Genomic DNA, 26,040 nt, shown 5'->3' with positions numbered 1-26,040 from the left:
GCATTTGGCTGAATATGAGCAGATAATATTGCCCGAAACACTTCAAAATTCATCCTGCTGCTTTTGTCAGCAGTCACATCATCAATAAATACAAGAGAACCAGTTCCATTGGCAGCCATACATGCCCACGCCATGACACTATCACCACCATGCTTCACTGATGAGGTGGTATGTTTAGGATTATGAGCAGCTCCTTTCCTTCTCCATACTCTTCTCTTCCGATCACTCTGGTACAAGTTGATCTTGGTCTCATCTGTCCATAGGATGTTGTTCCAGAACTGTGAAGGCTTTTTTAGATGTTTGGCAAACTCTAATCTGGCCTTCCTGTTTTTGAGGCTCACCAATGGTTTACATCTTGTGGTGAACCCTCTGTATTCACTCTGGTGAAGTCTCTTGATTGTTGACTTTGACACACATACACCTTCCTCCTGGAGAGTGTTCTTGATCTGGCCAACTGTTGTGAAGGGTGTTTTCTTCACCAGGGAAAGAATTCTTCGGTCATCCACCCCAGTTGTTTTCCGTGGTCTTCCGGTGTTGCTGTTTCAAACAGTTGTTTTGGCCACGCTTAATGTTTTTGCTATCTCTCTGATGGGTTTGTTTTGTTTTTTCAGCCTAATGATTGCTTGCTTCACTGATCATGACAACTCTTTGTATCTCATCTTAAGAGTTGACAGCAACAGATTCAAAATGCAAATAACACACTTGAAATGAACTCTGGACCTTTTATCTGCTCATTGTAATTTGGATAATGAGGGAATAACACACAAGTGACCATTGAACAGCTGAGAAGCCAATTGCCACATTACTTTTAGTCCCTTAACAAATGGGAGGCACATATGCAAACTGTTGTAATTCCTACACCGCTCACCTGATTTAGATGTAAATACCCTCAAATTAAAGTTGACAGTCTGCAGTAAAACCACATCTTGTTTGTTTCATTTCAAATCCATTGTGGTGGTGTATAGAGGCAAAAAATTTTGAATTGTTTCGATGTCCCAATATTTATGGACCTGACTTTTACTGACCAAAGCAAAACGAAAACCTAAGGCCTATTTGTTTACCTTGACTACTCCGGTCATACACAGAACCAGGGATTATTGCTTCACGGGCATCATACATCGCTGTTGTCATAAAACGTGCCCCCTGGAATACATTATGAAGGCTGTTACTATAATAGCCAAAAGGTGAGACAAAAAAAAAAAAAGAAACTGGATTGCTCAAACATAAATAGACCTCAGCGTAGGCAGTTTCAGACAAAGGACAAGTGCAGGCATTCTCCTTAGGCTAATTTCAAACTGGCGTTCGGTGCGGATCCGTCTTGTATCTGCACAGACAGATCCGCACCGATAATGCAAACGCTTGTATCCGTTCATAACGGATCAGTTTGCATTATTCATTAAAAAAAAAGTCCAAGTCAAAACGGATCAGTTTTGACTTACATTGAATCGTCAACGACAGATCCGTTTTCAATTGCACCATATTGTGTCAGTGAAAAAAAGGATCCGTCCCCATCGACTTACATTGTAAGTCCGAACGGATCTGTTTGGCTCCGCATTGTCAGGGGGACACCAAAACTCTGCAAGCTGCCTTTTACTGACTGCCTAAAAAAATGCAACGGAGACCAAACGCAGCCAAATTGATGCATTCTGAATGGATCCTTATCTGTTTTGGGCCGCTTGTGAGATCCTGTAAACTGATCTCACAAGCGGACCCAGAAACGCCAGAGTGAAAGTAGCCTTAGGCTGAGTTGACACGGGCGTTGCGGGAAAATGTGCTGGTGCATTGCGGGAACATGCACGATTTTTCCGCGCGAGTGCAAAACATTGTAATGCGTTTTGCACTCGCGTGAGAAAAATCGTGCATGTCTGGTACCCAAACCCGAACTTCTTCACAGAAGTTCGGGCTTGGAATCGGTGTTCTGTAGATTGTATTATTTTCCCTTATAACATGGTTATAAGGGAAAATAATAGCATTCTGAATACAGAATGCATAGTAAAATAGCGCTGGAGGGGTTGATGGTGATGGCTCATGTGATGACTGGAGTGACGTCACCACAGGTCCTGTTCCTGTAATGAATGCTCACCACAGTTCCTGTTCAACAAAGGAGACAGACGAGAAGCCGGGCAGCGCGATCAAGTGGACTAAGGTGAGTTAAATTTTTTTTATTTTTTTTTAACCCCTCCAGCACTATTTTGCTATGCATTCTGTATTCAGAATGCTATTATTTTCCCTTATAACCATGTTATAAGGGAAAATAATAATGATCGGGTCTCCATCCCGATAGTCTCCTAGCAACCGTGCATGAAAATCGCACCGCATCCGCACTTGCTTGCGGATGCTTGCGATTTTCACGCAACCCCATTTACTTCTATGGGGCCTGCGTTGCGTGAAAAACGCATTATATAGAGCATGCTGCGATTTTCACGCAACGCACAAGTGATGCGTGAAAATCACCGCTCATGTGAACAGCCCCATAGAAATGAATGGGTCCAGATTCAGTGCGGGTGCAATGCGTTCACCTTCCGCATTGCACCTGCGCGGAATACTCGCCCGTGTGAACTCAGCCTTACACAGCAGACAAGTACATGATAAAGTTCTACAAGGTGGATACTTACAGGATTAATGGTATTTACAAGTTTGCGAGGTTTGCTAAATTGCATGAGACTTTCTCTAAGATTGTTGAGAGGTCCTTCAACAAGGACTTTTTGTTCCTTGTAGTAATTTAGAAGGTGGTTCCACAGGGGTTGCTTTGAAAGTGCCTTTGGGTTGCCCACAATGATTACACCATACCTAGAAACAGATGTTTAGTTTAACAAAGGAATTCTAGATTACTCATCACTGAGAGAAATTATATATATATATATATATATATATATATATATATATATATATAGAGAGAGTTTGTTAATACTCCAAACACAAAAATAGAAAATTGTGTGGTGCAAATGCATGAACTGCCAAAAATACCAAACCACACAAATATAAATACATCCTTTATTAGATCCTAAAATACAAGTTAAAAATTACAAAGTATGTAATGTGGACTTACAATATGGACAACAGAACCCACCTCCCATTAAATGCTAGATCTGATGATGTATCGCACACCTCCAAATATGGGGGTGACAAAAAATAATGCAATTGCTCAACAAAAGAAAATGACATATGAAAGCTATCGTCTACAACACTGAGACTTACTGCCAATTATGCCAAAATCCAAGCAATAGCTACACCTTTAACTCCTTAAGGACACAGCCTTAATTCACCTTAAGGACCAGGCCATTTTTTGCAAATCTGACCAGTGTCACTTTAACCCCTTAAGGACTTGGGGCGTACCGGTATGCCCTGTTTCCCGAGCCCTTAAGGACTCAGGACGTACCCCGTATCGGCGATCGCCCCAAACCGCAGGTCAATTCAGACCTGTGGTTTGCGGCGGCAAAACCACAGGTCTGAAGTATTGGAATGCATTGTAAAGGATTAGACCCCCAAAAGTTCAAGTCCCAAAGTGGGACAAAAAATAAAGTTAAAAAAAAATTAACGTTTCAAGTAAAAATAAACAAAAACGTCATTTTCCCCAAATAGTTAAAATAAATTGGTAAAAAATAGGTGTGTGGGGGGGGAGGTATACATATTAGATATCGCCACGTCCATATCGACCGGCTCTATAAACATATCACATGACCTAACCACTCAGATGAACACCGTAAAAAAAAAAAAAAAGTGCTAAAAAAACCATTTGTCACCTTACATCACAAAAAGTACAACAGCAAGCGATCGAAAAGACGTTTGCCCACCAAAATAGTACCAGTCACCTCATCCCGCAAAAAATGAGCCCCTACCTGAGACAATCGCCCAAAAAATAAAAAAAATATGGCTCAGAATATGGATACACTAAAACAATTTTTTTGTTTTAAAAAAGCTGTTAGTGTAAAACTTACATGAAAAAAATAAAATAAAAAGAGTATACATATTCTGTATCGCCGCGTCCGTATCAACCGGCTCTATAAAAATATCACATGATCTAACCCCTCAAATGAACACAGTAAAAAAAACAAAAAAAAACAACTGCTAAATAAACCATTTTTTGTCACCTTACATTACAAAAAGTGTAATAGCAAGCGATCAAAAAGTCACACGCACCCCAAAATAGTGCCAATAAAACAGTCATCTCATCCCGCAAAAATCATACCCTACCCAAGGTAATCGCCCAAAAACTGAAAAAATTATGGCTCTCAGACTATGGAAACAAAGAAATCATGGTGTAAAACTTACATAAATAAAAAAAATGAATACATATTAGGTATCGCCGCATTCGTGACAACCTGGTTTATAAAAATATCACATGGTTTAACCTGTCAGATGAATGTTGTAAATAACAAAAAAAAATAAAAATAAAAAAAAAACGGTGCCAAAACAGCTATTTCTTGTTATCTTGCCTCACAAAAAGTGTAATATAGAGCAACCAAAAATCATATGTACCCTAAACTAGTACCAACAATACTGCCACCCTATCCCGTAGTTTCTAAAATGGGGCCACTTTTTGGAGTTTCTACTCTAGGGGTGCATCAGGGGGGCTTCAAATGGGACATGGTGTCAAAAAAACCAGTCCAGCAAAATCTGCCTTCCAAAAACCGTATGGCATTCCTTTTCTTCTGCGCCCTGCCGTGTGCCCATACAGTAGTTTACGACCACATATGGGGTGTTTCTGTAAACTACAGAATCAGGGCAATAAATATTGAGATTGGTTTGGCTGTTAACCCTTGCTTTGTAACTGGAAAAAATAAATTAAAATTGAAAAGCTGCCAAAAAAGTGAAATTTTTAAATTGTATCTCTATTTTCCATAAATTCTTGTGGAACACCTAAAGGGTTAACGATGTTTGTAAAATCAGTTTTGAATACCTTGAGGGGTGTAGTTTATAGAATGGGGTCATTTTTGGGTGGATTCTATTATGTAAGCCTCGCAAAGTGACTTCAGACCTGAACTGGTCCCTAAAAATTTGGTTTTTGAAAATTTCTGAAAAATTTTAAGATTTGCTTCTAAACTTCTAAGCCTTGTAATATCCCCAAAAAATAAAATATCATTCCCAAAATTATCCAAACATGAAGTAGACATATGGGGAATGTAAAGTAATAACTATTTTTGGAGGTATTACTATGTATTATAGAAGTAGAGAAATTGAAACTTGGAAATTTGCAATTTTTAAAAAAAATATTTTGGTAAATTTTGTATTTTTTTATAAATAAAAATGAATTTTTTGGACCCAATTTTAGCAGTGTCATGAAGTACAATATGTGACGAAAAAACTCTCTCAGAACGGCCTGGGTAAGTCAAAGCGTTTTAAACTTATCAGCACTTAAAGTGACTGGTCAGATTTGCAAAAAGTCCTTAAGGGGTTAAGTGGTGATAACTTTAAAACGCTTTTACTTATCCAGGCCATTCTGAGATTGTTTTTTTTCGTCACATTGTACTTCATGACACTGGTAAAATGAAGTCCAAAAAATTCATTTTTATTTATAAAAAAAATAGCAAATTTACCAAATTTTTCTTTAAAAAAAATAGCAAATTTCCAAGTTTCAATTTCTCTACTGCTATAATACATAGTAATACCTCCAAAAATAGTTATTACTTTACATTTCCCATATGTTTACTTCATGTTTGGATAATTTTGGGAAGAACATTTTAGTTTTTGGGGACGTTACAAAGGTTAGAAGAAGTTTAGAAGCAAATCTTGAAATTTTTCTGAAAATTTCAAAAAAACTATTTTTAGGGACTAGTTCAGGTCTGAAGTCACTTTGTGAGGCTTACATAATAGAAACCACCCGAAAATGACCCTATTCTAGAAACTACAACCCTCAAGGTATTCAAAACTGATTTTACAAACGTTATCAACCCTTTAGATGTTCCACAAGACAGGGATCCAGATGGCGACCAAAATGGTCGCCAATGCGACTTAGAATTGCAAAATGGCGACAAGACTTTGTAGTCTTGTCGCCATTTGCGCCTAGAGCCTCCGCTGCTCTGCTGCTTTAAGAAGAACGGCATTTCATACAGCAGGCAGGCGGCAATCCAATAACAGAGCTCCGCACAGTATAGAGCTCTGTTATTAGAGAGGAGGCTGCTGATTGGTCAGTATCAGTGTGCTGCTGTACCATTGGATGCTCCTCTCACACCCCCATTCTCCCGCGCTGAACACAGCAGCAGCTTCAGAGTCATGAAGACAGGGAGCCGCTCCATAGAACAGAGGTTAGCTTGAGAAGCGGATACTTAACAATCCACAGACTGTCACAGTCACAATCCACAGACTGTCACAGTCACCCCTGCGCTGCCGCTGATAAAGGCTAATCCTTATCGTCTTTACAACCCTGATAACACTCAGGGGCCGCTGCTGGTGCTCCGTGTGAGCTCCCTGCCTGGGCTCACAAACATTCTTAATAAGGGAATAAAAGGGTTAATAGGAGCCGTTGGTCAAGACACTAAAAAGCCAGTGAACCATATCTCTTTCAATAGTCCTTGCTTAGTAGGAGGAGAGGTTATCTCCTGGAGGTTATCTCCTCCTCCTAAGACTTTTGAAAGAGATATGGTTCACTGGCTTTTTAGTGTCTTGACCAGCACGGGGCTCCTATTAACCCTTTACATACTTAACATTAGCAAGTGGTGAGATGACTGATGATCACCTCACCACTTGCTAATGGCTGCTGCTGCCCAGTATTCCCCCCGCCTACCTACCTAACTTTCTCTGCACATCTCCTATTTTATGCTAAAGTGGGGGGGAACCTTTTCTGGTGTGAGCCTGATAAGTGTGATTGTGACCAGTTCCATCAGTTGGCGCACGTGCAGCGGTATGAGGGAGCACTCTGCCATTTGTACAGCCTACGATGTGGAGATGCCACCACGCTGGGGAGGCTCAGGTGTGGCTGGCAGTGAAGGTGTTAAGGCTGCCGGTCGTTAAAGTAACGTTAGGCTGATATAAGGGGCAGCCGCGCAGCCCACCTGCTCCTTGCAGGACTCTGATCATGCACCCTCCCTATCCGCCCTTCCCAAACTATGGGCCCACTTACCGGCTACAGCCCCCCTACTACAAACCCAAGGGGCCCTACTAGAAGCCTCCCTACAAGGGGGCCCATGAAGTCTGCCCTTCTCTTTAACTGCCTGGATAACTACCGGATATGGGCTCAGCTGTAGGCCTTGCTCAGCCAGCTGGGGCCGGAGCTGGGGCTGAGCCGCTCTTACACCAAAGTAGTAGGGGTTCAGGTGAACCCCAGAGTGGACGCGTCTGTTCAGTGTTCACTGGGGCCCCGTACGCTGAAGAGCCGCAAGGGATGGGCCCTACTGTGCCATGCCACACCTGGGCAGCATGCCGGACTGCGTAACGTCACCCCAGTCCGCTTTCCCCGCACTGTAGCCAGACAAGTCTTTTATTTTTTATTATAATTATATGTATTTTACATTTGGCGACTAAAAAATTCATTTGGCTCCTAAATTTTTCAGATTAGGAGCCAATGGCTCTTTGAGATTTTTTTTTGTCTGGAGCCCTGCAAGAGTTAATGGCAAATTGGGATTAAATGAGAGAATTTCAAATTATTGGCAAATTTTCCATTTTAAATCAATTTTTTCCAGTAACAAAGCAAGGGTTAACAGCCAAACAAAATGCTATATTTATTGCCCCGATTCTGTAGTTTGCAGAAACACCCCATATGTGGCCGTAAACTACTGTACAGGCACACAGTAGGGCGTAGAGGGAAAGGTGCGCCGTGTGGGTTTTGGAAAGCAGATTTTGCGGGACTGGTTTACTTACACCATGTCCCATTTGAAGCCCCACTGATGCACCCCTAGAGTAAAAACTCCATAAAAGTGACCCCATTTTGGAAACTACGGGATAAGGTGGCAGTTTTGTTGGGACTATTTTTAGGGTACATATGATTTTTGGTTTATCTATATTACATTTTTTTGAGGCAAGGTTACCAGAAATAGAAATTCTGAAATTGAATCTCCATTTGCCAACACCTAAAGGGTTAACGACGTTTGTAAAATCAGTTTTGGATACCTTGAGGGGTGTAGTTTCTTAGATGGGGTCGCTTTTATGGAGTTTTTACTCTAGGGGTGCATCAGGGGGGCTTCAAATGGGACATGGTGCCAAAAAAAAAAAAAAAAGGCCATCAAAATCTGCCTTCCAGAAACCATACGGCGTTCATTTCCTTCTGCGCCCTGCCGTTTGGTCATACAGCAGTTTACGACCACATATGGGGTGTTTCTGTAAGCTGCAGTATGAGAGTAATAAATATTAAGTTTTGTTTGGCTGTTAGCCCTTACTTTTTTATTGTAAAAAAACGGATTAAAATTGAAAATTTGCCAAAAAATTGCTTTCTTTGCACACTTTTTTTGACCATGTTCATCTGAGGGGTTGGGGGGTATTTTTATAGAGCAGATTATTACGGACGTGGCGATACCTAATATGTCATTTTTTATTTTAGTTTTACTAAATAATATTTTTGATTTTTTGTGAAACTCACCTGTAAAATCTTTTTCTCCTCTTTTCCATTGGGGGACACACCATGGGTATAGCTTAGGCCATTACTAGTTAGGCCATTACTAGGAGGAGACATTATGCAAATAAGAAAAACAGCTCCTCCTCCACTGGCTATACCCCCATGCTCCAACAGGAGGACCTCAGGGCGTGCAAAAGCAGTAGGAGAAGGAGACCAAAAAATATTAACAAAGAAAAACAGAACCGAGGAATACCGCCATCGGGCCGTTAACCATAAGGTCCCAACAGAATTGAACCAACCCCTCCTGCAACAGACAAGAATGGGTGGGAGCTGTGTCCCCCAATGGAAAAGACGAGAAAAAGATTTTACAGGTGAGTTTCACAAAAAATCTCCTTTTCTCGCCCATTCCATTGGGGGACACAGACCATGGGACGTCCTAGAGCAGTCCATGGGGTGGGAAGACCAACACCTCCAGAGGGAAACGTCCAACGGTTAAACAGGAACCAAAGCCTGCAATACCTTGCGCCCGAGTCGCAGCATCAGCCGAAGCCACAGAGTGCAGTTGGTAGAACTTTGTAAAGGTATGTAAGGACGACCAGGTGGCCGCCTTACAAAGCTGTGATGCAAAGGCTCGATTGCGCCTAGCCCAGGAGGCCCCCACAGGCTGGGGGAACTCTACCGCGGGACCGATAGGCCATGGCAATAGTCGACCGAATCCACCGAGCCACAGTGACCTTGGAGGCCGCCAGACCCTTACGAGGCCCCTCGGGAACCACGAAAAGGGAGTCCGAGCGGCGAAATGGGGCAGTAACCGGCAGGTACACCCGCAAAGCGCGGACAACGTCTAGAGAATGAAGAGTGCGCTCCTTGGGATTTGCCGGAGAGGGGCAAAAGGAGGGCAGGACTATGTCCTCATTAAGGTGGAAGGCAGAGACCACCTTGAGCAAAAAAGAAGGGACTGGGCGCAGTACCACCTTATCCTTGTGGAAGACCAAAAAGGGCTCCTTAGAGGAAAGGGCGGCCAGCTCAGATACCCTCCTGATAGAGGTGATGGCCACCAAAAAGACCACCTTCCAGGTGAGAAGACTCAGGGAAACTTCCCTCAGGAGCTCAAAGGGAGCCGTCTGGAGGGAAGACCGAACCAGATTCAGATCCCAGGGGAGGGACATACGGAGGGACCGAATGCGCCACCCCCTGTAGGAAGGTCCTCACTGGACCTAGCAGAGCCAGAGAGCTCAGGGACATTCCCATCTCAAGACCCGACTGGAGAAAGGAGAGGACCACCGGAACGGAGAAATGAAGGGGAAAAACGCCTATCTTCTCACAAAAGGCAAGAAAGGCCTTCCAGGTACAATAGTATATCCGGGAGGAAGCTGGTTTTTCTGGCTTTGATCATGGTCTTCACGACAGAGTCCGAGAAGCCCCTCTTCAAGATGGTGGTCTCAACAGCCACGCCGTTAAACTAACGCGTGGCGAGGCCAATCAGGAGCGATGAGGATGGTCGGGATTCCTTCTGCCGCGACCCTGCGAAGAACCTTTGGGGGTAGAGGCAGTGGTGGGAAGACAGAGGAGTGTGAAGTCTTGCCACGGAGACACCAGAGCGTCCACCCCATACCCCTCCAGATCCCGAGCTCGGGCCAGGAACGTGGGAACCTTGTTGTTGAGCCTGAACGCCATCAAGTCCACGTCCGGGCGGCCCCAACGGCGACAGACGTCCTCGAATACGCCGGATGTAGAGACCACTCTCCCGGATCCGCCCTGTTGCGGCTGAGAAAGTCCGCCGTCCAGTCTTCGACCCCTGGGATGTACACTGCAGACAATATTGGAATGTGAGCCTCCGCCCACTGGAAGATCCTCTTCACATCCTGCATCACCGGCCGGCTGCCGATTGATGTAGGCCACGGCCGTGGCATTGTCCGACTGGATCCTTACCGGGAGACCCGTTAGGAGGGGGGGTCCAATGAGACAGGAATATTGCTCTGAGCTCCAATATGTTGATCGGAAGGCGTGCTTCCACTTCTGACCACACCCCCTGAACCGTCCGAGCCCGAAGAACGCCGCCCCAACCCAGGAGACTGGAGATTGGGAGGAAGGATTTCCCCGAAGTCAGATTCTGAGGGGACAGCCACCACGGGAGGTTCATGCGAACCCGAGGAGGAAGGCGGATCCGAGAGTCCAGACCCTTCAATGTCCTGTCCCAGAAAGACATAATCGCCTGCTGCAGAGGCAGAGTGTGAAACTGGGCAAAGGGGACTGCATCGAAGGAGGCCACCATAAGCCCCAGAACTGCATGCACTCCCGGATGGAGAGACACGGGGAATGCAGAAGGCGAGACACCGACTCCCGTATCCGTGAGAACTTGCAATATGGGAGCCAAGATCTTTGTGAATACCCACGGGGCTGTCGCCAGCCGAAAGGGAAGGGCGACAAACTGATAATGACGGTCGCCAATGGCGAAGCGCAGGAACCTGTGGTGAGATTCTGCGATAGGGACATGCAGAAAGGCGTCCCGAATGTCCACAGACGCGAGGAACTCCCCTGGAAGAAGAGAAGCAATAACTGAGCGGAGGGATTCTATCCGGAACCTCCGCACCCGCAGGGACTTGTTTAACAGCTTCAGGTCCAGGACCGGACGCACTGATCCCTCCTTCTTTGAGGAAAGAAACGTTCCGGAGGTCTGGAAACTAATTCTATCTTGTAACCGGAAGTTACAATTTCCACGGCCCAGGTGTCTTGAACATGAGCCCTCCAAACCTGCTGAAAGGAGAGCAGACGGCGCCCCCCACCGCAAGCGGTGGGGGCGCCCCCTCAGGCGGAGAACTGCTTGGGAACTGCGGGGCGGGCAGAACTCCCTTGGAACTGTGCCCGCGGGCACCAGGAAGGTTGAGGCTTAAAGGAAGGCTTCACGCAGGAGTCCTGAGAGCCGCCAGAGGAGGGGGCTGTCGCAGACCTGGAGGAGGAGAAGCGCCGAAAGGACTGGTTTCTAGAGCCAGAGGGGCGAGCTCTGAAGGCGCGCTTGGATATAGATTGGGGCAAGTGTGTACTCTTGCCCCCCGTAGCGTCAGCGATAATCTCATCCAGCTTAGCACCGAAGAGCCTGGAGCCCGCAAAGGGGAGGCTAGTGAGGCAGCGCTTGGAGGAAGCGTCGGTGTCCCAGACCTTCAACCAGACTTCCCTGCGCTGCGTGACAGAGAGGGCCGAAATCCGCACAAAGAGTGCTGACGTCCAATGAGGCCTCACAGAGGAATGTTGTCGCCTGGGACATCTGGAGAACGAAGTTCAGGGTGTCCGCAGAGGCATCCTGCTCCGCGAGGTCCTGATGATGGCGCTGCAACCACACCAAAAGCGCCCTGGCTACCCAGGCCGAGGCGAACGCGGGTCGCAGACCTGTGCCCGGCAGAGTGAAGATGGCTTTGGAAAGAGTCCAAACGCCTGTCCACGGAGTCCTGTAGGGAGGACCCGTCCAGGAATGGTATTGCCGTATTCTTAGCCAATCTGGCCACAGGTGGGTCGACCTTAGGAGGAGAAGACCACTGCCGCACATTATCTGCCGGGAAAGGATAAAGAGTATCCATGCGCCTTGTGGCAGAAAAACGGTGATTAGGGCGTTCCCAAGCCTTTGAAAGGACCTTGGCGAACTCGCCATGAATGGGGAATGTGACTGACTATGGTTTTCTAGAGTGGAAAAGGGGGAATTCCTGGCTACTAGTAGAAGGAGGTTCCCCCTGGATGTCAAAGGTGTCACGGACCGCCGTGACCAAGTCTGTCACCATGGTGGAGAGCTTAGGCGAGGGTTCCGGCTCCGTGTCCACGTCTGAGCCGGACCTTTCCCCTTCAGACCTGTAGTCCCTGCGAGGGGAAGAGGCTGAACACGCCTCCAGGCGAGGGGGGGGGGGGGGAGCAGAGTCATCCGAAGATGGATGCTGCTGCGTACACAGCCTCTTACCGCTCGAGCGTCCTCTGTGGGGGGCATCGGGAGGTGGAGCGGTGCTAACCACAGGATCAGTGGCCGCCATGCGTTCCATAAAGGCCATGGCCGCGTGCGAGACTTGAGCCAAGTGCGCGGCCGCCGTAGATATAGCAGAGGCCCAGAAGGGCTCCGATGGGGCGGTGGAGGGACTGGGCTGGAGCGGTGGAGGGGGAGGATGATCCTGTCCTGAGGCAGGGCAAGAGTCACAGGATCCTGTAACCGATAGTGGTAGGCAGCATACCTTACAGGATCCCAAAGGGACCAGAGTTGCCGCTTTTGATTATTGGGGGGCCCCAGGTCTAGGCATGATGGCGACAATCCCGGAGTCAGGGTCTCCCAGCTTTGCAGAACGCTACAGTCCTACCGTGACCTAAGAGGATCTGGAGGAGCAGCCAAGCGTGGAGAAGCGTTGAGGCAAAGCGGAAACGCTGGAGCAGAAGTGATAGGCCCCGCCCCCCAGATCGCGCAAAAAACGTGCGTGCGGGAAATATAAAAAAGGCAGACCCAGGCTCCGGAAATTGTGTCCACCGCCAGGTATGAAGGGGTTAAAGAGCCCGCCGCGCAAACGGGAAGGGGCGCAGCAGCAAGACGCTGCGACTAATCACAGCCCCAAAAAGCAATCCCTCCTCCCTCTCAATCCAGCAGGCCCACCATGATCCCCAGGCAAGCCCCAAAGAACCGTGTCACACAGCTAGTACGGGGGGAGATTGCAGGAGAGCTGTTGTGAAGGCACGATTGGATCACTTATCTGAGTCGTGCAGTCTTCACCCTCTGTTCCGGACCAGCGGGGTCACCTCTTCAGTCACCTGGCACAAGGAGGGGCAGTGATCTGGAAAGAGGGCAGGACTAGGTGACCCCGGATCTGGTATGCCACTGGAGCTGCAGGTCGAGCCAGGTTCTACTTAACTTCTGGGGGGAAGGGGAGGTAGCCGGGGACGTCCATTCGACCCCGGCGCTCGCTCCACTGAGAGACCAGGGACGCACCATGCGACCCTGCGTCCTCTGTTGAGAAAACAAACAAACAGGAGAAGAATAAAACTTCAGGGACAACCCTGCAAGAGCAGGAGTGTCACCTCCTTATCAGACACTAAGCTAAAACTGAGGTCCTCCTGTTGGAGCATGGGAGTATAGCCAGTGGAGGAGGAGCTGTTTTTCTTATTTGCATAGTGTCTCCTCCTAGTAATGGCCTAAGCTATACCCATGGTCTGTCTCCCCCAATGGAATGGGCGAGAAATTTTTTTTTTTCGTTTTAGTGACTCAAGTCTGAGAACCAGTTTTTTATCCGATTGTCAGTGGCTAAATTGGGACTCCCTGTGGTACTCCCTGAAGCAACCAATAATGCAGAGGCCCGGATGATCGGTAGTGGTGTCCTTCCGTATCCCCCTCCTGCGACACACACTGCAAAGGGGGAAAAATGTGAAAAAAATTAATAAAAATTAGCTGATCAACCATCTGAAGTTGATTAGCGGTGGGGTGTGCGATGCGCTAACAGTGGCCGGACGCTAAGAGTCCCGGCCACAGTCAGCATACGCACAAAAAATAAAATAAAAATAAAATAAAAAATACACAAAAAAACTGCCTGCACCCCAAAAAAGTTGTGGGGGGGGGGGGGTCTAGGGTCACACAGTGTGCTGTGGACCCCAGACATCCGATTTAGGGGGATGCAATCAGTAACTTTTTTTTTTTCCTTTAACTAACTTTCCCTAAATATCCCTGCCTAATCTAACTTCTCCCTAGCTTTTCCCTAAATACCTGGGGGTGCTGGGGCACAGATGGGGTGCTGGCTGGATCCTGATCTCTGCACAAATGAGGGGATGCTGGCTCTGAGACACGACGCAGCGCTCCTCTCTCCTCGGGCTCCCGGACTGAAAAGGAGGAAGAGAGTAGCGCTGCGATGATTTGAACCTCCCGCCCATCGAGCCGACCAATGAGAGGCGATGTCACCATCACCTCTCAGGATCGAAGGATGGTGATTGGTGTTATAATACACCACCACCGATCACCATCTGTATTTGTTGTGCCTTTTCATAGGTATATGCATTGATATCCAATTATTCTAGTCAAGATGGATGTTCATTGCCTTTAAGTGCCATGCTCGACTATAGTTGCAATTTTGTATATCTTGAGTAGGCCAAAGTAAGGTCGTACGAAGGTTTATAACCTAATGTACCAGTCTGAGAAGAATCCTCCTTGTCTACTTATAAATTTATGAAGGGAGATAGAGATAAGCTCTATGCAGCTGGTGATAATTAGATATTTATTAATAAAACAAAATATATAATATTCATGTATTCATTTAATGAGCCTTAGTTAGTCCTTAGCATAAGACAATCAGTAGGACATTATCTCTCTCTCTCTCTACACACACACACACACACACACACACACACAGCTCAAAAAAATAAAGGGAACACAAAAATAACATCCTAGATCTGAATTAATTAAATATTCTTCTGAAATACTTTGTTCTTTACATAGTTGAATGTGCCGACAACAAAATCACACAAAAATAAAAAAAATGGAAATCAAATTTTTCAACCCATAGAGGTCTGGATTTGGAGTCACACTCAAAATTAAAGTGGAAAAACACACTACCGGCTGATCCAACTTTGATGTAATGTCCTTAAAACAAGTCAAAATGAGGCTCAGTAGTGTGTGTGGCCTCCACGTGCCTGTATGACCTCCCTACAACGCCTGTGCATGCTCTTGATGAGGTGGCGGCCAACTCCTGGACAGTCTGTGGTGCAACGTGATGTTGGTGGATAGAGCGAGACATGATGTCCCAGATGTGCTCAATTGGATTCAGGTCTGGGGAACGGGCGGGCCAGTCCATAGCATCAATGCTTTTGTCTTGCAGGAACTGCTGACACACTCCAGCCACATGAGGTCTAGCATTGTCTTGCATTAGGAGGAACCCAGGGCCAACCGCACCAGCATATGGTCTCACAAGGGGTCTGAGGATCTCATCTCGGTACCTAATGGCAGTCAGGCTACCTCTGGCGAGCACATGGAGGGCTGTGCGGCCCTCCAAAGAAATGCCACCCCACACCATTACTGACCCAATGCCAATCCGGCCATGCTGGAGGATGTTGCAGGCAGCAGAACGTTCTCCACGGCGTCTCCAGACTCTGTCACATGTGCTCAGTGTGAACCTGCTTTCATTTGCAAGGAGCACAGGGCGCCAGTGGCGAATTTGCCTATCTTGGTGTTCTCTGGCAAATGCCAAACGTCCTGCACGGTGTTGGGCTGTAAGCACATTGTGCAAATGGGATAGACAACAGGTGGAAATTATAGGCAATTAGCAAGACACCCCCAATAAAGGAATGGTTCTGCATGTCGCGACAACAGACCACTTCTCAGTTCCTATGCTTCCTGGCTGATGTTTTGGTCACTTTTGAATGCTGGCGGTGCTGTCACTCTAGTGGTAGCATGAGACGGAGTCTACAACCCACATAAGTGGCTCAGGTAGTGCAGCTTATCCAGGATGGCACATCAATGCGAGCTGTGGCAAGAAGGTTTGCTGTGTCTGTCAGCGTAGTGTCCAGAGCATGGAGGCGCTACCAGGAGACAGGCCAGTACATCAGGAGACGTGGAGGAGGCCGTAGGAGGGCAACAACCCAGCAGCTAGACCGCTACCTCCGCCTTTGTGCAAGGAGGAACAGGAGGAGCACTGCCAGAGCCCTGCAAAATGACCTCCAGCAGGCCACAAATGTGCATGTGTCTGCTCAAACGGTCAGAAACAGACTCCATGAGGGTGATATGAGGGCCCGACGTCCACAGGTGGGGGTTGTGCTTACAGCCCAACACCGTGCAGGACGTTTGGCATTTGCCAGAGAACACTAAGATTGGCAAATTCGCCACAGGCGCCCTGTGCTCTTCACAGATGAAAGCAGGTTCACACTGAGCACATGTGACAGACATGACAGTCTTGAGACGCCGTAGAGAACGTTCTGCTGCCTGCAACATCCTCCAGCATGACCGGTTTGGCATTGGGTCAGTAATGGTGTGGGGTGGCATTTCTTTGGAGGGCCGCACAGCCCTCCATGTGCTCGTCAGAGGTAGCCTGACTGCCATTAGGTACAGAGATGAGATCCTCAGACCACTTGTGAGACCATATGCTGGTGCGGTTGGCCCTGGGTTCCTCCTAATGCAAGACAATGCTAGACCTCATGTGGCTGGAGTGTGTCAGCAGTTCCTGCAAGACGAAGGCATTGATGCTATGGACTGGCCTGCCCGTTCCCCAGACCTGAATCCAATTGAGCACATCTGGGACATCATGTCTCGCTCTATCCACCAACCACAGACTGTCCAGGAGTTGGAGGTTGCTTTAGTCCAGGTCTGGGAGGAGATCCCTCAGGAGACCGTCCGCCACCTCATCAGGAGCATGCACAGGCGTTGTAGGGAGGTCATACAGGCACGTGGAGGCCACACACACACTACTGAGCCTCATTTTGACTTGTTTTAAGGACATTACATCAAAGTTGGATCAGCCTGCATGAGCAGTGTGTGTGTGTGTGTGTATATATATATATATATATATATATATATATATATATATATATATATATAAAACTTTATATTATATTGTTATATGTTTTGAAGACATGTATCCAGTATATTATATATATTTCTCATTAGGAGAATATTCATCTCTAAAAATGTGTCTGTGAAGATGTGTGTTTTGTAACAATTATTCACATCTTTGGTATGACAGGAGGTACTGATATCTCTGAGAAAACAAGGCCATTCATATCATCATAGTCCATAAATCAACAGTGTGAGAAACATTCAGAGAGACGCCTAGAGGTCTGTCTCTAATTGCTACAAGTGTCAGAATTAATCCCTATAGCTTTGCATTAAAGCTTCTAAAGGTCAAATATATAGAATACGTTTTATTCAGACTTACATAAGTTAACCCTTTATACTATGATGCAAATAGCTTATACACCAGTGCCACCTAGGTATCAGTATGACAATACAACAGTAGCAAAAGTGCATTCTGGGTAAGGTTATGATGTCACATTTTTATCAATGGTCACGCCCATCCAACAATGATTGGAAAGTTCCAATCTAGGAAGGTGTGTAACTGATAAGTTTGTGATCATAAACCATACACAGAAGGTAGAAGAGAAGGAGAAAAAAAAGAGAGGAAAACAAGTTGAGCTTTCTAGAGGGGTCTATCAAGATGAAAGCCATGGTGAGATGCGCTATGATGGACCACCCAGCTTTCCTAGGAGCAGAAGTGAGATTCCTACTAGGACTTGGTAAGAGACACAGAAAATTATATTTCATTTTATTAAGACTAATTTGATAGTGTGGGTGAAAATTGGATTTTTTGTACTCACCGTAAAATCCTTTTCTCGTAGTAGGCATTGGGGGACACAGCACCATGGGTATATGTCCAACTACCACTAGGAGGCACTAGACACAAAGTGTTGGCTCCTCCCCGTTGGGCTATACCCTTTCCACAGGCACAATGCTATTCAGTTTGTACCAAAAGCAGTAGGAGAGAGAAAAAAAAGGCAAGGCAAGAGACCAGCCCGGAAAATCGGAAGTAAAAACATAGGGTGGGATCTGTGTCCCCCAATGCCTACTACGAGAAAAGGATTTTACGGTGAGTACAAAAAATCCAATTTTCTCGTGCATGGCATTGGGGGACACAGCACCATGGGACGTCCCAAAGCAGTCCCCGAGGGTGGGAAAAGAACAGCCATGCCACCGGTTGGGTATACAGGTGCAGGAGAACCATGTGACCCAACAGGAGAAAAACACGGAATGGGCAAGAGGTTCCATAACAAGGAAGAAACCTCAAGGAAGAATCAGTGAAGACTGTCAGCACCCCAGGAAAAATGCCTGGAAGAAAATCCCAAATGCAAGAAGGCGGCAAAAGGGAACACCGAGCTCAGCCAAGGGCTGGAGAAAAAATTAGGACAGCACCGCGTGTTGGGACTACCTAACACTCTAAATTGTCTCAGACCCAAAGAGCGAAAAAACCTGTGGCCAAACGAGTGAGTGAAGCCATAGCAAGGCTCACATGTGAAGGGAGCAGGTCTCCCCTCACCGCAAGGCAGGTGATGAAGTTAAGCGCCCTATTTAAAAGGCGAAAACCCAAGGCTGCTAGAGGAAACCGCCAACCCTTGGAGAAGGAGGGGGTTGTAGGTAAAAGCCAGGAAAAAAGACTAAGACCTGCGTCCCAAAAACAGGAGACGAGGCACGAGCCTCTGAAAACAAGATATCCCTGTGAAGCGTAAGACCAGAGGAAACTCTGGGCATGTGAAGCATCAGGGAAAAAAGGAACCAGATACAGGCCCAGGAAATCTCAGCAGGACACACTGGACTGAAAGACATGAAAGTAGAAGGAGAGTACTCCAACAGCCTAAGGAGGAAAGGTTCTACAACAGGAGGAGGTCCCTCCCGAAGGAGACCATACGGCGGAATTGCAAACCGTAGCGCTAAACCACTCAATACCAGGTACTTGACGTGGGAGGATGGGAAAAGAGACACTGTTCCCTTTATGGGTTCCAATAGCCTTGTGGTCTTCTTGGGATTAATCAACCCAGGCCCCGACCCCCCCAAAAAAACGATTGTCATGCAGAACCTGAGTGGTCAAATGAACGGGGACAGGGACTCCAGAAAGGAGTACCCGGAATGGGCTCACAAGGAACCAGGAGCTGAACCACCAGAAGACCACGCAAGCCAGAATATCCAGGAAAGGAGAAATGAAACTACCATAGGGGAAGGGAGATTGGCCATGGACGACTAGCCATTCCAAGAACAGTGACTAGCAAACTGTATACATTGTCCCAGAGAGGGCAAGTACAGCAGCTCGGGATGTACCACTAAATTGACAGACATCCATATGCATAAGGAATACAGAAGTCGCCATGAAAAAGCCGGGAGAGACTACACAGAAATGTAGAAACCAGCTGCGACCGGCGTACTGAAAACTCCCAGGGGGGAGAAAGTACCTGACAGGTGCAAACGACGGCAAGGTCCAAGGGGACTGCCCCTCTGACATGTAGTACAACTAAGCAGAGAATATAAAGGGAATACAGAGAACACCTGGACCCAGAAGGAACTACGGGACCCTGTCCGATGCCAGAGCAATCAGCTGAAAAATTACCTGCCAGGCAGGCGTGTGGCGCTCAGTGGTCCTGTCCCTGACCCGTCAGGGAGGACGTTCAGCGACGAAAAATGCCGATGACCCCAGAAGGATTCTATGTGGCAGAGGACATCCAGCGATGACCGAAAACTGCTGCAGCGGCCGATGCTCACCAGCTACGTGCCCCAACAAAGTAGAAGATCCAGTGGAGATCCCTGTACTCCACCAGGAATGGGCCACTCTAATAGGAAACAACGCGAGTACTCCTCTATAACATGGGGTAATGCGAAGCGCAGCATAGCGTAGTACCTTATAGAGATGGCAAGAGCAACCCTAGCACAAAGGCCAACAACCACCTGGCCATGGTGTAGGGAGCGTGGTTGTATGTGGACCACCCGCCAGATCAGAACAGATCAGCCATATACTGGAGCTACAATAAGTAGCACTAGACCGACAAGGTGGGGGTTGGGCTGGTCCACCCCTGCCAGATATGGTAACCATGCACATGCAGAACCAGGATGGCCTGTTGTAGACCGTGCCCTGAGAAGTACAAGGAGACCATTGAGCACGACAGTAACGGAGTGGAGATGTATGGAAGAACCAAAAGGGTGAAACCAACATCCGCAGCACAGATTAGAACCTGGGGGCAGAAAGCACCCAGTAATACAGAAACTGTATGGGCCACAGATTGCAACATAGGGCCCAGCACTTTGAGTAATACAACCACACGCCTAAAATATAGGGAAAGTGGCTGCATGTCTAAGGAGAGTGGAAACATAGCCACAGAATCTGGGAATGCTACAGCATTTGGAGGGTACAGGTACTCAACCTGTAAAGTAGAAATATGGCTGCGTAGTGCAGAGATACGAACAGAAAGGTGTAATGGGTACAGCATCTGGAGATGGTAGAGGTACTACCTTTAAGATCGGAGCAATGTGGCCACATGGTGCACCCTAGAACCAGAGAGGTGCAACAGCTACCGAGTTAGCAATGGTACCTATATTCCGCCCGGGAAGGGGAAAATAGGGCCGCATGGTACCACAAAGAACAAGACAGGTGCACACTACAATCAGGTAGGTGAAATGGCAACTGAAGGAGGCCCTCTATTTCGCCTGAAAAAAAGAGAAACAGGGCCGCATAGTACACCATAGAGCCAGACAGGTGTAACGGCTGCAGCATCAGAGACGGTGCAGGAACTCTACCTATGAAGGGAGTAAGATGGCTGTTTGGTGCACTCTATGATGAGGTAGGTGCAATGACCACGGCAATTGGAGGAGGCCTCAATATCTCGTCCGGTAAGGGAGAGAAAATGCCACATGGTACACCATAAAGCCAGACAGGAGCAACAGCTACAGCATCTGGAGATGGTGCAGGTACTCTACCTATGAAGGGACCAAGGTGGCAGCTTGGTGCCGACTAGAACCAGAGGCAATTCTACGGCAATTGAAAGTGGCCTCTATATCTCGCCCGTAGGGAGAAATGTTGCCGCATGGAACACAATAGAGCCCGCCAGGGGTATTGGCTACAGCATCGGAGATGGTGTAGGTACTCTACCTATGAAAGGGAGCAAAAAAGTCTGGGAACAGACAGGAGCAATTGCTACGGCAATTGAAGGCGGCCTGTATATCCCGCCCGGAAGGGAGAAATAGTGCCGCATGGAACACCATAGCGCCAGCCAGAGGTATCGGCTACAGCATCAGGAGATGGTGTAGGTACTCTACCTATGAAAGGAGCAAAGTGGCTGGGAACAGACAGGTGCAATCGCCACGGCAATTGAAGCCAGCCTGTGTATCTCGCCCGGAAGGGAGAAATAGTGCCGCATGGAACACCATAGAGCCAGCCAGGAGTAATGGCTTCAGCATCTGGAGTAGGTGTAGGTACTCTACCTATGAAAAGGAGCAAGGCGGATGAAAACAGCCAGATATAATTGCATTTCCTTACCAACCTACAGGAGGCGCTTGCCTAGAACAGGGACCCCCTGTTAGAAAGGTAGAGTGGCGAACACCAGCACCAGGATGGGGACCCGGTGGAAACACTCTCAAATGTGTAGAGCATAGCCCCTGATATAGGGGAACCAGGAAGGCTTGCCAGGTACAGCCTTTGGCAGTGGTGCAGGTACCCCCCTGTTAAGGAGAAGGCGTACGTACCAGAGACACCAAGTAGGTGACTCATTATGCTAAACACGGGGACGGCTGCCTTACCTGTGCGGTTTAATACCTGTGCAGTCAGGGGAGCGCCATCCGAAAATCCACTAGAGGGGATACCAACCCTGGGTAGGAGAGGTTCCTCCGTGCGCGTTAGTCTAGACCTCCCAGAGGGCTTCTGTATGGAGGAAGACCGCCTGATGCTCTGTTCCGAGGGAATCGGTGCAGAGGTGTCCCCAGAGGCAACGGATGGGGTGACAGGAAAGGATTCGTCACCAGCCTCAGGCCTGTCCTGGGGAGGACCCGAGGATGCCGAGGAGGGGTGGAATCCTGTTGAGACCACCCGAGGTTGTACTGTGAGCTACCCCTTGCCGGACCCGGTATCTGAGCATGCCTCATCTGCAGGGAGGACCCTGGGAGGGCATAGGTGGCCGCAATTGGATAGGTAGCGGTCCAGCGACTCCGCCAGAGATTGGGAGAGTCGGACAAGGTTCCCATGGCTTTGACAAAGAGGGAGACCATTCAGAAGGGACCTACACAAAAGGATTTGGTCAGGGGACACAATGGGGTCTGGGAAGAGGTGCTGCACACAAGCAGGGACAGGCCGACCGCATGGCAGCCTACGTAGACAGCGGACGCACGTGAAAACACGTGGCGATCCGAGGAGAGGCTGGGAGAGGAGACCCTCAGAGCAGCCAGCAGAGGCTGCCATATCTGGACCCGGATGCCATGTTCCCCAAAGAGGTGCTGCAGCAGCTATAGAGGCTGCAGGAGAAATGAAGCAATTGAGGAGGGGTGGGCGGAACAGGGCAAACAGAGCACCTGGGAGCCAGGAACGGGCCATGGAAGATTGGCGAATAAATAAATTAATTGATCATCTCCATATTGAGATGTAGTCTTAGGATATTGTGAGGCTTCATTCTACCTGCAGAAGAATCTAGATCATAATCTAGCATAGTCTTACCAAAGTCATATGTGTGATAATAGTCCAGGATGGGGCGGAAGGATACAGTTATCTCTTCTAAATTATATCCTTGGATGGATATGTCCATCTTGAAGTCATGTGATGTGTAGTTGGTTAGAGGGGGGCAGAATGTATTTAGCATTCTATAATGATGTCTAGGATTAGACATGCCCATCCTGATGATATGAGGTTTTCTCTGAACAGAAGTAATATATATAACTTAATATTTTTATATCCTAACCTAATAGCTTGGTTATAATGTGACAAGTTATTTCCACTCATATGTATTGTTAAGCTTGTAATGCTTTATATTAACGATATACAGTACATACCAAAAGCTTCTCATTCAAAGAGTTTTCTTTATTTTCATGACTATGGAGGCATCAAAACTATGAATTAACACATGTGGAATTATATACATAACAAACAAGTGTGAAACAACTGAAAATATGTCATATTCTAGGTTCTTCAAAGTAGCCACCTTTTGCTTTGATTACTGCGTTGCACACTCTTGGCATTCTCTTGATGAGCTTCAAGAGGTAGTCCCCTGAAATGGTTTTCACTTCACAGGTGTGCCCTGTCAGGTTTAATAAGTGGGATTTCTTGCGTTATAAATGGGGTTGGGACCATCATTGGCATTGAGGAGAAGTCAGGTGGATACACAGCTGATAGTCCTACTGAACAGACTGTTAGAATTTGTATTATGGCAAGAAAAAAGCAGAAGTAAAAGAAAAACGAGTGGCCATCATTACTTTAAGAAATGAAGGTCAGTCAGTCAGCCTAAAAATTGGGAAAACTTTGAAAGTAAGGGCTATTTGACCATGAAGGAGAGTGATGGGGTGCTGCGCCAGATGATCTGGCCTCCACAGTCACCGGACTTGAACCCAATCGAGATGGTTTGGGGTGAGCTGGACCGCAGAGTGAAGGCAAACGGGCCAACAAGTGCTAAGCATCTCTGGGAACTCCTTCAAGACTGTTGGAAGACCATTTCAGGGGACTACCTCTTGAAGCTCATCAAGAGAATGCCAAGATTGTGCAAAGCAGTAATCAAAGCAAAAGGTGGCTACTTTGAAGAACCTAGAATATGACATATTTTCAGTTGTTTCACACTTGTTTGTTATGTATATAATTCCACATGTGTTAATTCATAGTTTTGATGCCTTCATAGTCATGAAAATAAAGAAAACTCTTTGAATGAGGTGTGTCCAAACTTTGTACTGTATATATTCATTTGCATGTATCATTGTGTTTACTTATATATGTTTATAACCTTGTAACCAATAAATCTGCATATTTTTATAATACCAGTGTATTATTGTATAATGCAGAACTACATTTTATAATTAACGTCATCTCACGTCAAAAATAACTTATTTATCTGAGGAAATAGTCGGACTCAGATGTGAATTGCATCAATTAGGTTGTCTACAATTCACCAGGTCATGATTTTAAGAATTTATGACAAATTTTATATATGTTATATTTTTTTTATGGTTAATTATTTTTATGACCATAATTAATAATTCTTAATTTAATTATTCCCCCCCCCCCCTTGACACATCCGGTTGCGGCAGTGATCGGAAATACATAGGACGTACCGGTACGCCCTGTGTCCTTAAGGATCGGGAAATCAGGGCGTACCGGTATGCCCCGTGTCCGAAACAGGTTAAAGCCCATAATGAAGTATACAAGCTATCTCGTGCAAAAAGACATCCATAATAAGGAGACTTTTGTATTACTTACCAGTAAAGTCTCTTTCTCGCTCTTCCTTGGGGGACACAGGAAACCATGGGTATAGCTCTGCTCCCTAGGAGGCGTGACACTAAGTGAAAGCTGTAAGCCCCTCCTCCATCAGCTATACCCTTCAGCCTGGAGAAGAGACTGCCAGTTGCGTGTCCAAGTAGTGAAAGATAACCACCAACCGGAAAAAAGAACCGTCAAGCCCCAACGGGGGCAACCAAGCCGGAACCACAACTGTAAACCCAAATGAAGGGCGGGTGCTGTGTCCCCCAAGGAAGAGCGAGAAAGAGACTTTACTGGTAAGTAATACAAAAGTCTCCTTTTCTCGCCCATATTCCTTGGGGGACACAGGAAACCATGGGACGTTCCAGAGCAGTCCCAGAAGGGAGGGACCAGAACAAACTAGACCAACACCGGAGGCATCAATCAACTGCCGCCTGCAACACCAGACGGCCTAAAGCAGCGTCAGCCGACGCATGAGTATGCACCCTGTAGAATTTGGTGAAGGTGTGCAAGGAGGACCAAGTGGCCGCCTTGCAAATCTGCTCCGTAGAAGCCCGATTTCTCTGAGCCCAGGAAGCCCCGACCGCTCTAGTGGAATGAGCGGTAACACCGAGGGGCGGAACCTTGCCCTTGGCGAGATAAGCCTCAGTAACAGCCATCTTGACAAAACGGGCGATAGCAACTTTGGATGCCGCCAACCCTCTGCGCGACCCCTCCGGAACCACAAAGAGCGAGTCAGTACGCCTGAAAGAGCTGGTTACCTCCAGGTAAACCTTGAGCGCCCTGACAACGTCCAGGCGATGAAGTTCCCTCTCCCTAGGGTGGGAAGGGGAAGGACACAAAGAGGGGAGAACGATGTCCTCGTTCAGATGAAAGGCGGAGACCACCTTAGGAAGGAAGGAAGGGACCGGACGAAGAACTACCTTGTCCTGGTGGAACACTAGGAAAGGTTCCAGACAGGAGAGTGCAGCCAATTCGGACACCCTCCGAAGAGAGGTGACGGCTACAAGGAAAATAACCTTGCAGGACAGAAGTCGCAAGGAAACCGTCCGCAGAGGCTCGAAAGGAGAAGCCTGGAGCGCTGAGAGAACCAGGTTCAGGTCCCAGGGCGGTACCGGAGGCCGGTACGGGGGAACCGCGTGAGCCACGCCCTGAAGGAAGGTCTTGACAGGACCAAGGGGGGGCCAGTGGGCGCTGAAACAAAATGGACAGCGCAGACACCTGACCCTTCAAAGAACTAAGACCCAGACCTTGGGCAAGTCCGCTCTGCAGGAAGGACAAAACGGTGGGGAGAGAAAAGCGGAGCGGAGGAATCCCCAGATCGGCACAGAACCCCAAATAGGTCCTCCAGGTCCTATAATAGATCCTAGAAGAGGACGGCTTACGGGCGCGGATCATGGTGCGGACGACGTCCGCAGAAAAACCCCTACGTGTCAGGACGGTGGTCTCAACAACCACGCCGTCAAACGTAGGGACCTTAAACGCGGGTGGAAGATCGGTCCCTGAGAGAGAAGATCTTCCCTGGCGGGCAGCGGCCAGGGCGCGTCTGCCAGGAGCAGCATGAGGTCGGCATACCAAGACCGGCGGGGCCAGTCCGGAGCGACCAGAATCACCGAGACGCCTTCCGCC

At 47.5% G+C, this 26,040-nt stretch overlaps 1 protein-coding gene and 1 long non-coding RNA gene across 3 annotated transcripts in view; one reads left to right on the top strand and one right to left on the bottom strand.

The window, feature by feature from the left end:
• Positions 1–26,040, bottom strand: part of UPF1 (UPF1 RNA helicase and ATPase) — a 119,377-nt gene that overhangs the window by 25,920 nt on the left and 67,417 nt on the right. For both annotated transcript variants that reach the window (XM_040417665.1, XM_040417666.1), the window contains exons 19-20: positions 2,616–2,790; positions 1,062–1,143 (exon numbers count right to left, since the gene is read on the bottom strand). In XM_040417665.1, the coding sequence (XP_040273599.1) occupies positions 1,062–1,143; positions 2,616–2,790 (257 nt within the window). The remainder of the gene's footprint in view (positions 1–1,061; positions 1,144–2,615; positions 2,791–26,040) is intronic.
• Positions 20,428–21,464, top strand: LOC120989517. The gene is made up of 3 exons (XR_005776269.1): positions 20,428–20,439; positions 20,981–21,105; positions 21,273–21,464. It is a non-coding gene; the product is annotated as an uncharacterized LOC120989517 (long non-coding RNA).

This window comes from Bufo bufo, chromosome 2 (genome assembly GCF_905171765.1).
Source record: "Bufo bufo chromosome 2, aBufBuf1.1, whole genome shotgun sequence".
Classification (NCBI taxonomy): domain Eukaryota; kingdom Metazoa; phylum Chordata; class Amphibia; order Anura; family Bufonidae; genus Bufo; species Bufo bufo.
Note: the sequence above shows the minus strand (reverse complement) of the source record. Positions and strands in the feature narration are given on the sequence as shown.